General features: G+C 45.2%; 1 protein-coding gene across 3 annotated transcripts in view; it reads right to left on the bottom strand.

Moving 5' to 3' along the window:
- The window catches only part of FSTL4 (follistatin like 4), a 234963-nt gene that overhangs the window by 107525 nt on the left and 115282 nt on the right, over nucleotides 1–12156 (bottom strand). For 2 of the 3 annotated variants that reach the window (XM_050905333.1, XM_050905331.1), the window contains exon 4: nucleotides 3428–3618. In XM_050905333.1, coding sequence (XP_050761290.1) covers nucleotides 3428–3618 — 191 coding nt within the window. Of the gene's footprint in view, nucleotides 1–3012; nucleotides 3016–3427; nucleotides 3619–12156 lie in introns of all 3 variants that reach the window. The other variant, XM_050905332.1, reaches the window with a different exon arrangement.

The following is a 12156-nucleotide window of genomic DNA, read 5'->3' as shown; positions in this document are numbered from 1 at the left end:
CGCATTCCTGCAGCACTTCACGGGCCATGGACTGGTCAGGGCGAGGAGCCTCCTCCTTCAGCAGCAGCACAGAAACACATTTTCACTTTGCAAATGTATTGAAAAAACAAATATTCAAAAGGGAAAAAGGAAAGTCTGTTTTTCCTCTCTCCTCTGTAGGTAAGGACAAAATTGTACTCCTTGCTTTTAGGACTAGGATGGGCAAGAATGGATGGTGTACTTAACACTAATGAGTTTTTCCAGCCCCTGACAGTTTATTTCTTATGTATTCTAAACATTTCACACATTCTACATTAAAAATGAAGAGAGTTTTAGAAGTCATACATCCAAGTTAGCAAACAGCCAAAATCAGACCTAAGCATAATGAAAATGTTGGGTTCTCTGAATTTATTGTAGAACGTGAAGAAAACTGCTGAAATGTTGCATCTTCCGGGCAGGAAGGCTTTTAGCTGCAGTCCAAGGACTCTTTTATTTACTATTCTAGTCTTGGCCCATTATATTGAAGCAATTTAAAGTAATAATGCTAAAAAAATGACCCTTCACCTAGCAAGTAAAAATGTTCAATAAAAGTGAGATCAACCATAACTTCCAAGATCAATCTTCTAAAGATGGAAATTTCCCTTTGTCTACCTTTGTATTGAAAATTGATTAACTTTTCATAAGACTGACAAGTTTTTACTAGTCCTTTTGATTTAGCGTCGGGGAAAAAAACCCAACACAAAACACTTCAGCTGCATCAAATTCAGTAGATTTATGAATCTGACTTTAAAATACATTAAAGTTTTAAATGGAAATAACATTCCAATTACCACCGTTGTTAATAGCCCTGCATACCCGCTGCTGCAAAACTACACGGGCATTTCACACTGCCAGGTCCGGAGGGAAACTATTTGCTAGGGTCTGCCAGCAGCCAGGAGGCAAAGCAGCTCTAAATAGAGGGGGATGGACCACCTGCTGCCCCTTTTGCTCAAAGCAATTCTGTCATGGAGCACAAACAAGTGGGTAAAGATCCCCGCCATCTCCCAGTGCTAGGTGCCGCCCCGATGCAGGACTGTCCTCTCTGGAAGGACTCTGCTTCCAGTTTCTCCTTTGGGGTGAATCCCTCTGCAATGAGCCTCCTAAAAATCCCCCTTCAGGTCTTAAAAATGACTTTTTTCTGCAGCAGTGCACGTTACCTGCCTCGAGTTTTTCCTTGCAGACAAGGTTATAGCGCTCGAGAGACTATTTTTCTTTTAAATAAAACAAAGAAAATGCACAGCAGCAAGTCATCCAGCAGCCAGAGAGAATGAATGCACCACATTCACTTCAGCTGCCTCTACCCATGGGCAATGAAATTCCCATCTTTTGGGGAATTTTAAAGTTGCAGCGAGCTTCATATTAAAGAGCCAATGCAAATCAATCACAAATCTACCTAACAAGGAAAGAAAAGTTCTATTAAGACTACAAGACGGAAAATTAAAAATTGCTCATTACCTAAAAAAAAATCCCTTGAAAACTGGGTGAATAAACTGGTCGTGTAAGAGCACATGAAAATCACCATGTTGTTAGAGCTAACAAGAAAAATAAAGAATTGACATGCTACACGTAAACTGTGACTACTGCTGCTGTGAGAGCCCAGGGCTGCCCTGAGGACATCACATCCCTGATGTGTCCTCAGCCTGGTCGGGACTTCAGCCACGCTCCCACCAAGGGGCCCAAAATCAGCGCCACTCCGCTCAGGACTAAAAGTATTCATGGCTTATCTATATTCTGCATTAACGGGCATTATTTTGTCTTTTGAGAGGTGATCATGCCGCCAACCCAGCAATGCTGGTGGCAAGCTTTTGTGGAGGACATTTAGGTGAGAGGGCTCCTACCCGAGGGCTGAATTTATTCTGGTCCATCAAACTGAAGTGGGCTCCAGATGTGCAAGCACATTTACCGATTTTGATAACAGTGAGAAGAGAAGAATTAAAATAATAGTAGCCAAGGTCTATGCTTGCTCTTGTGAGAGAGACCTGGGCTCCAAGCACATCTGCAAATGAAGCCCATAGTAACTTTGCGGCAGACCTTAAAGCGCTGAATCCTGCTCCTTTAAAATGCAGGTCATTGCTTCTTCCTAATGGTAATAGCTTGCAGGCTGCCAAACCTTTATCTCCATGCGAGTTGAGTTTTAATGTCCTGACGGAATAAGTTTCATGTAAAAAGGGGAAAAAAATTGGAGAGTGGAACAGACACTTAGGTGTCACTATGCAAAAGCTGGCTTTGAATTCAGATAAAAGTGTTTTCTTATACCTACCATGTCCTTATAAAAAAACCATTGCATTTAGATGAAGTATTGTATATATTCATAGCTCTGAGAAGTAAGGGAATTTACACTGACACTTTGCATTGTGCAGAAAGGATCGTGCATCATGTCAACAGCCTGAGGATTAAAATTCAGTGCAAACTGTCCTACACAGGAGCAAGCTCAGGGAGGAGCGAGCTTGTGTCTGTCCTCCTGCTTGCTCACAGCTTGCATTTACACGCTGGAACTGCAATGCACTTCATGTTCACTGGGAAGCGTGAGCGCAGACGAGATCTTCCTGCAGAGCAAAGGGTGAAGGGCCAGCTTTGGAAACTGGAACAGGTCCCAGGCAGGTATTGGCTTCCAAAAGTCTCTTAAAAGGCGTTTGCTTCTAATTCTTCTCATGGATGCCACAATGAAATGGAAAAGACAAGATCTTCGTGCATCTGGCATAATGCGTTTTCTCGTATTTACAGGACTGTTTTCTCAGGTCCGCATGTGCAAAGAGCAGGTTCAGGACACAGAGTAGTCGGCTCGAGTGCCTGGGCTGCACGTTCGGTTCACTTTACCAATTAGATGAATTCCAACAGCACAGCATGCTCATAATTAGAAATAACAGTTTTTTTCAAGCTCTCACCTTTTCTATCATTATTAAGTTCTGCTAATCAACATTTCAGCATCTGCCTAGGGATTTTGGGAAAATAAACCTGTTAAAAAATATTCCAACTTTGCTGTCATGTTACTACATGCTAATGCACGGTCCAGAAGGCAGGGAGGAAGAATTAAGAGATTTCTGCCTAACTTACATGCACCTAAAAAATCCAAATTAATTCTCCCCAAGCCAGCTAGCTGGAAATACTTCAGAAGATGACGGTTAGTAGTGAGGATTAGTATCTATTTTCAGGAGCATGGATGGGGCTGCAAAGCTGCCACGCTTTTTGTTTGTAGAGGAGCTTCAAATGTTTGAGACAACACCGTCTCCCCAGAGATGCAGAGACAGACTCGCAAGTGGCAGTAGATTTTCCTCCTTTACCTGCTGCCAGCCGGACAGTTACAAACGACTGTTCTCACAAGAGCGCTGCTGCGTTACATTCAATTCACACTTTGAATGAAAAATGCAATCCACTTCATAATTCCATTTTCATTGAACAATAAACCCACCTGAGCCAGTTCAGAGCTGCTGAGATGCCCATCACTGTTTATATCCGAGTGCTTAAACATATCTTCAACTAAGAAGCGCTTCTGGGATACTCTGTCCTCGGCGGGGCTGCTCGGCGAGCTCTGCCGATGCGCCTGCAGGTCCAGGAGGATGCTTTTGAGCCGGCTGTAGTCTGCCATTGTACAGGTGTCACCTAAAAGATAAGACCGCATTACTGGACCATGTACATTTGCATTGATCTTTTTAAAGGACAGAGCTCCTAAAGGGAAAAATAAGGCACAGTCGAAGACAGGTTGTCTGCATATACAGCACCACTCAGCTCTGCACTTGAGGAGCTCCTGTAGTCGTTACCTTTTGTAATAGCTGGCAGTTTTTCTAAATCCTGCTGTCAAGGATGCTCTCCAGCATGTTACCTTCCAGATTATAGGGTTTCAGTTACAGACTTCCATGCTCAGCTTCGTAATCCCTACCCATATTAAATTGGCTCTATGTTTTTCTAAAGATAAATTCATCTGTCCTGTGATTATAAAGTAAAAAATAAACCTGCGGAAGCTGATGTTTAGAAAGTGCCACAAACATAAATAAATGGCACCCCTGAGCGTCACCCTGTGCCAAACACGGGGCTGATCTTAAGGAACCCTTAAAGGCAGCCCAAGGTGGTAAGATGGCCAGAGGGAGGACAGTGAGGAGCGCAGGGCTGCGGGGAGCTCCTGCAGCCGGGGTGTCGCCGGTGCCTGCGCATATCACTCTGCTGCAGACTGACATAAATGCTTTCCTCAGCCCCTGACCAGGGAAAAAGGTTATTATCACAGAAAAGCCCTCAAGCCACTCACTCTGAAGTGACACTGGCTTGGTTGGAGGAATCAGATTGAACCTTCATGACCCTGAAAGCTCCTGCTGTGCTTGCAGCAGCCAGCTCTTCCACGGTTCTTCTCTGGGGAATGCCCTGCTCTGATTTAAGGGCACCCTCCTGGAGGAGAAACATGTCCACAGGCCCAAAGCGGTATCAGATGTTACGGCCCTTTTCTGCTCAACTGCTGTCTGGCAGAGCTTGGCAGAATGAAGAATGGCAACTGTCTTTTTTGTGCAAATCTGTTTGCTTTAGCGTAGACCACAGTGGCTGGTGCCTTGCAGGAACCTGGCTTACTCTGCCTTGGAGTGGACCCTGGAGACCCTCCTGCTCCAGCTGTCCCACACTGCGTGGGCATCAACCATCACCTACCAACAGTACCGACACAGTCAGCTGTTCCCGTTAGATGCCCTTTTCTCTGTAATCTCTTTTCTCTATAATGTAGACGCCCTTATTCTCTATAATGGTGGTTTTAAAACAACTTTTTAAGTCCCATCACTGATCCTATTGGATTAAATCTAAGGGAACCTGGTCTCACCTCAGTTTAAGGGACAATGCCCTTGTAGATCACCTCCCCAAAGACTCCAAACATTATTCCTCTGAAAAATAACAGAAGACTCTGGCATACTGACAACCAGTGTTCCTGTCCTTTTCTTGCTGAGCTGCACTGTTTTTGGGCCTCTGGTCCCACTCCAACCAAAACCCAATTAAAATTCCAGGTGGGAGGCATTTCTCTGACAGCAAACCCATCTACTGTCAAGTTTTTTTTTTTCACCCTTCACATTTTGAGCTCACAACTTCAAAAGCACCATGACTTGAGAAGGTGAGAGAGGACACAGAGGCTGGACATGCGTTCACCAGTCAGGTCAGTGCCCTACTGCTACATGAGCAATAACTGCAAGACAAGGCTTATTTTCCACCCCGAACTCAGACCCTTCTAGTTTTGAGAGCTTCTCACTGCTCAGGGATATTAAGCAGCTACTAAATTTTTCCTTCTCTCTAAACAACGTCTAAAAAGCTCTTGGTCCTACATGGGATCAGTCTCATTTTATGGAAAAAACAAGGCTACTCAGCTACTATCAGTCTTGTTTATTATTTCTGCTTTTTCCCCCCCCCAATCACGTAATTTGATGGCTATTGTGAAGGCAGTATGAAGAAATTTCTTTTTTCCAATCACGTGCTTATTTAAGAGAAAAATTGATTGCTGTATCCAGTGTAATCAAGCAGTTTTACAATCCTGTTGTAAAAACCGTTTCAGCTACAACAATAATAGTTTTTCCTGAGCTGGAGTTTTCTTTTCTCCTCAGTCAAATCTTAATCCCAGAGATGTATCTAAGGCTAATGAAGACAGGGAAATCTATTTAATTTGCTTCCATCTCTGTTTCTGCTTTGTGGTTTCCATTCGTGAGCACAAGCACGGCGACAGGCGAGCCACACGGTGACACCGGGGTGGGCTGACCCACTGACCTGGTCCTCCCCACGGCGGGGACCACCCTGCGCCCGGGTCTGCGTGTGCATCGCACCCACCAGATCTGCTCGCTCCGACAGCTCCCTTGAGCCTTTTTTATTTCTCACTTCTTCCTCCTATCAACTTTTGCCAGTAGCATATACCAAAGCAGCTCTTCCTTTAAGCCCTCCAGACCTTTTATGTTCTGCAGTTGGGTCTTTTTCCCAGATACTCCCTCACTTTTGCCTGGGGCAGTGCTTTCCCAGCCTTCCTCCCTTGCTGGCCTTCTGACTCGCCTCCACCTTAATCCTCTTTCTGACCGCAAAAGGCAGAACTGGAAAAGGACCTAAGCGCTTCTGAAGCCCCCTCATCTCTTCTAACAGACCTTCTCACTTTATTAAACTTATATTGATAACTTCTCTTGCTAACAGCTATCCCTGGCACCAGTCCGATACCACACACCTGCCTGGTGAATTAACTGGGTGTGATAGTTCCTTGAACACTGGAGCCTCAGCCAAAGCCCAGCACAACCGCACATTTAAACAGAATTTCCAGTATGAACTGTGTGTTAATGCAATGGCAAAATACAAGCAACGTGCACAAGGAGCGGATGCTTGAATCCAAACATTGCATCTCTATTCCTGCGCACGTGGGACCTGACCAGGTCACCCACTGGTGATGCACACAGGCTCCTGACTGTGAGCTAGGACACGGCACGCTCCTTTCACTGCATTACAACCCTCCTTGATTCTTCCATGCTCTGAAAACAAAGCCACCACAAAACTGCTGTTCTCGAAAAAGTACGCACTCACCTGGGCTGCAAGACAGCCCAAGGTAAGTGTGCCCATTTTGGGACTTTCAGAGGGTCACAGCCATGCTGCAGCCTCCAAGCAAATGTGATGAGCACAGAGAGTGAAAGAAAGGAAACCACGGAAGGACAGAGCTGGTGACAGCCTCTGGCAGCAATTCCCAAATCCTGCTATAAACTCACAATACTCCCCTCCCTCCCCACCCAGGGTCAGGGACCACCCACCCAGCAAAGCCCCATCCCGCGTGGCAGGATAATGCCATTCCGCTGCGTACACAACAAAGAAAACCGGCAATAAGACAATTATGTCTCCTATTCAAAAAAATAAGTTCAGTTTCACATGTTGTTAACACACGCCACAGTCAGAAGGTCAGAAGGTGCTCTCGGCCCTGTCAAAACTGGTCTAAAACCTCATTACCTTCACTTCCCTCTGGAGAAAACTACACTCTTCAGCTCTGCTGGACGCGGATCCCTTGGCATCTCTCCACAGTGTGAATGTGACAGACTCCACGGGTCTCGCACCTTTGAACATTCTCCCCTGACATCCGAGACATCTGAGGGCTGCAGTGATGCACTAGCAGCCGCTTCAGAGCACGGCACTGTAGAGCTGCTTAGCAGCACGCGACACACAAAACGATGAGTAAAAGCAATAAAGTTCTGTCCCAGGGGTGTGAGATTAATAATTTGTGCTTCTTTGGTTGAACCAAAAGATTGATAGGAAAACGCATTAAAACTGTAATATACATATGCATATAAATATATATATATATAAAACACATATATTTAACCTCACTGTAGTGGAAAAACAGGGCGAAAACCACTCCAGGTCAAAGGAAATACTCTGTCTGACCTGAAACTATGACTTTATAGTAAGTCTGGCCAAAGTGTTAGTTCCAAAATCATCCGTGCTTGGGATGTTTGAGCTGATGTTTTGCTGCGTAACCTGGACCTAATGCTATTTCAAGCACCACTTTAAGGCACGGCAGCGACCAGATGTGGATGCTGGAGGCACCCTACAAAAGCCACTGCCTGCTCCTCCACCACGGAAGGGAGGAGACACATTCAGGCGACTTGAATCATTTGGCAAGCCAATGCCAAGGACCGCTCTTTAGGTTTCCAGCAGCACTGCCACCTCTTGCATGTTTGCTGTTCTTCCAGGCATTACAACCATAGCTGTTTGTCCTGGTTTCAGCTGGGATAGAGTTAATTTTCTTCCTAGTAGCTGGTATAGTGCTGTGGTTTGGATTTAGGATGAGAATAATGTTGATAACACACTGATGTTTTCAGTTGTTGCTAAGGAGTGTTCATACTAGGTCAAGGGTTTTTCAGCTTCTCATGCCCAGCCAGCAAGAAGGCTGGAGGGGCACAAGAAGCCGGGAGGGGACACCATCAGAACAGCTGACCCCAACTGGCCAAAGGGATATTCCATACCATATGACATCATGCCCAGTATATAAACTGGGGGGAGCTGGCTGGGAGGGGCAGATCACTGCTCGGGAACTATCTGGGCATCGGCTGGCAAGCAGTGAGCAATTGCATTGTGCATCACTTGTTTTGTATATTCTAATTCTTCTAGTATTATTATTATCATTTTATTCTTATTATCATTATTTTCCTTCTTTTCTGTCCCATTAAACTCTCTTTATCTCAACCCATGAGGTTTGGGGTTTTTTTTTTTTCCCAATTCTCTCCCCCATCCCACTGGGTGGGGGGAGCGAGCGAGCGGCTGCGTGGTGCTTAGTTGCCGGCTGGGGTTAAACCACGACACTGTTAAACAAAAAGAATCACAGAGAAGCCATCTGTATGCCCTCTCGCTTATCCCCATTCTCGTCTCCGCTTTGCTAAATGCCCCCAGCAGTTTCCTTTGCAACATGAGCTCATCATTAGCAGTTTATCTCATCTCAGACTGCTCTCATTGGTATGTCTTGTTAATGGATGTCTCGCAGCTGGGCTTCCTTGTTACGGCTTCCCGGGGACTTGGATTCTGTTCGCAATCGCGACCAGCTCAGACAAATTTTCTATTTCCAGAGGTGGTTTGCTTGGAGGTGGGTCTCCCAGCATGCACGCCGGGAGGTGATCACCACCGCTCTTCAGAGACAGGTTTCGAAGGACTTCTTCCCTTCCCTGGTTTTGAACACCAGAAATGCCACCATGTGTGTTTTAAGTGCCTGTGTTGTACCACTGCCAGCTGATCCCCTGTCCGTACTGCCTACTGCTGTGCTCAGGGCACCGTCCCCACCACATAGCTGGGGGAACCAAGACACAGGGAGCCAAAGACACAAATTTGGGATGAGCTAAAACTGCTGTTCTGTCTTCCATGCCCTAAACTAATTCTCTACTTGATCGTCTTTCTTCGCTACTTTATATGAGGGCTGGTTAGCAAAAAGTCACACATGTTCCTTTTCTATCTTTAACCATGATCCTGATATGATTTATTCTGCTGACTGCAGGAGGAGAGGAGAGCTAAGGGCATACCAGAGGCATCTAACATCAGAACTAAAATGCTGATCATCTAACACAGGGTGGGGTTTTTTCACATGAACTTTAATAACATAATACCACTATCTTTGGATTTTAGCTTAGGAATTTAAAAAAAAATAAAATTAAAAGGCCACCTTCACCATTTCAAGAGACTCTGTATCATTTCTACTGATGGCCACTCTACTTTTTGAACACAAACCTAATTTGATAGCAATGCTTTGTACAACAGACACAAGCCTTCCCCAGGAAAAGCTGCATGGTTTTTGTCCTGTGGTAGGATGCTCTGGGCAGAGATGCCTTTGTTCCCATCCCACTGCTGGAGGTCAGCCTGTATCCCTCCTGTGAGCTCTGCATCTGACTTTGTAGCCCCAAGAAGAAAATACTGGTGACTTTCACACAAACCTCACATAAGGGGCAGCTCCCTCCTGTGCCCTTTGGATAAAACTTCAATATACTTGCCACGCTCAACAGACAGGGATTTCTGGCAATTTTTTTTGGTAGAAATGGACCATTAAATACATCCTCCAGCAGCAGTCTGCAGCGGCTCTCCATCCCCAAGCCCTACTCCTGCAGCAGCCACGGCCGTGTGATGTAGGATGGAGCCGAAAGCGAGGAACCGCGCTACAACACCCCCAGCCAGGGAAGCCCGCGATTCCCCCCCTCCACGCCACGGGAGATCTCTGAAGAAACAAGCCCTTTTTATCTGTTTACAGCACTTTCAAAACCAGTGAAGCCTGGCACTGTTCGAATTAAAAAAAAAAACCAAAACCCCAAACAAACAAAAAAGAAAAAAAAACCCCAGACAGACAGGCAAAGAAAAACACTAAGACAGAAGAAAAGTAAAAGAAAAATGCAGCTTTTTAAAGGTCTGATTGCTAGAGTGTGGCCAGTAACTGTCACATTTACATGCTCTGCTCACTCCGAGCAATGCTGTTTCTTGCTCTGTTTTGCAGCGGCTACGTAATTCATCCTGTTTAGCACTTCTGCATGCTTTGGCAGATAAAATATTGATCAGCCTGCCAAGAAACACAGAGTGCCATTCTGTTTTCATGTCAGAACTCAGTAATGAACTACATTTATCAAGAGCATCCTCTCTGTGAAAGGTCAGTGGTGAATATGGCTAAATTATGATGACAGATCATTAATCCAGTTCCCGCAATAATTGCCCTCTTTAAGAATTTTACTCCTGCTTTCTGTGAATTGTAGCAGGTTTTTACAGTGGGATCCCTCAGCAATCTTCAACCCAATTCTGAGTCAAAGCAGACAATGGAGAAACAGCAAGTCTGGGGATTAAGTGTCCTTCAAAGGAATGCAGTTAACATAAAATAAAAATAAAGTGAGGAAGTGCAGAGCTTGCTTTGATGGGTAAACTAATCTCCCTGTAAAATATTCTTGTGCAAGGTGCCTTACAACACAACGATTACTAGAAATGTCAGTACTTCTTTAAATATCCAAAAAGATCTGATTACACCTATAGAGCATCAATCTCAAAGTCCTTGGTGTACAGCTAACCTGACAGTAGGTGTGAACCTAAACATGTACAGAAGTCTTTAGAGGATTTGAGCCCCACTGGTTACTGAGCTATTTTTCAGCACAACTACAGGGGCTGCACAAATGGCAGGTGGCACCTGCAGCTCTCCATAAAATCCCTGGCAAAAGCTGTGCAGTCATTAGCATCCAGGCTAAGTATAAGAGCATGTGATTATCTGCACAAGAAGGTATATATGGAGATTCAAACTTCTTGTGACCTTCCAAAAAAACTCTGGAGGAGGCTCTCCCCTGGGCAGCATCTCCGCCTGCCTGGGCACAGCTACCCACGGCAGCCCCCGTGCTCTCAGGTCTGGGCTCCAGCTCTTGAAAATCTGCAGTCGTGCTGCTAATCCCAACAATCCCAAGCCAGGACTAGACTCTGTATGCTATCACTGCAGGCGAGTAAGGACGTCATGACCGGGCGTCCCACGCAGAGCTGCCAGCCCTGTCTGGCTCCCCGGATCCCACACCGTCACATGCCAGAAGTCCGCCTGCAATGGCAGGACCGTGCTCCTGCTCGCTGCTGCCACGGGGGAGTGTAATAATAACCCAGTACAAATAAACCACCACCGAAGGTGAACTCCAGTGGCACTAATTTTCAAGGCAACCCTTCACCGCCACCAAATGTGGTAATAAAGAGCAGTTTAGAGCGGGCTGAAGAGTGTCATTTCTAAGGCAGGAGGCATGGGGGGTGTCATTTTATTTGACAGTTCCTCTCAGACCGTGCTGGCTATTTTCAGCTGCTCCTATGGCAGTTTTCTAGCTCCAGGAAGAAATTCAGTGCAGGAGATGGGAGCACTAAGCTTTGTTTTCTCATCCGTATCCACGGGGCAAAAAAGATGTGGTTACCAAAAGTAACATTTCTAGACAAAATTAAAGGGATTTGAGAAAGGTTTTGTCTTCAAACAGCCCCTCCTTTCATATGCTTTACTCAGGCTTTATCTGATATTGTTAGAAGCATCAGAAAAGGACTAAACTAAAATGTTACGGGATACAAATTTATTTATGAGCGTGGCTCCTTAATTCTTGTGCCGTTTACAGCTAAATTGCCTATCAGCAACAGCCCATTTTCATGCATTCAAAATGAAAGTGTTGGCATGCCTAAACTGCAAAAATGTGGTCCCAAAACATCAGACCGCTGAATCGGAGTGAGATGATTACGTGAACTCTTTGCACCAATAATCCGTGGCCTCGTGGCCTGTTTGACTTTACAGAGGAAGTCTATATAGGGACAGGACAATTAAAGATGCCTTCTGTTCTTCAGGGACAGGAAAATTAAAGATGACTTCAGTTCTTCAGGGGTGTCATTGCAAATCCCCATTCCTTCATGCAAATTTTCTATCTGTCTCTTTCTATCTATCTTCCTTTTCTTTTAATTGCTCTTTTTTGCATATGCATGGAGATTGGATGGACTTTCCTCCTACTTTTCCTGTGTGGTTGGAAAGAAGAAGAAAAAATCTGCTTTTCTCAACAAGTTGCGTGAACAGACTCCTCTGAGCAAGCACAGCAGCTCGCTGCAGTAATAGAGAGGAGAACATCGAGAAAGCTTGGTGAAATTCAGAGATTTCTTGCGATTTAGAGACATCTGTGAGTTTTGAACCTTCCCCTGCTCTGA

Source organism: Gymnogyps californianus, chromosome 14, assembly GCF_018139145.2.
Source record: "Gymnogyps californianus isolate 813 chromosome 14, ASM1813914v2, whole genome shotgun sequence".
Taxonomy (NCBI): Eukaryota; Metazoa; Chordata; class Aves; order Accipitriformes; family Cathartidae; genus Gymnogyps; species Gymnogyps californianus.
The sequence above is the reverse complement of the archived record's forward strand: the minus strand, read 5'-3'. Positions and strand labels throughout refer to the sequence as shown.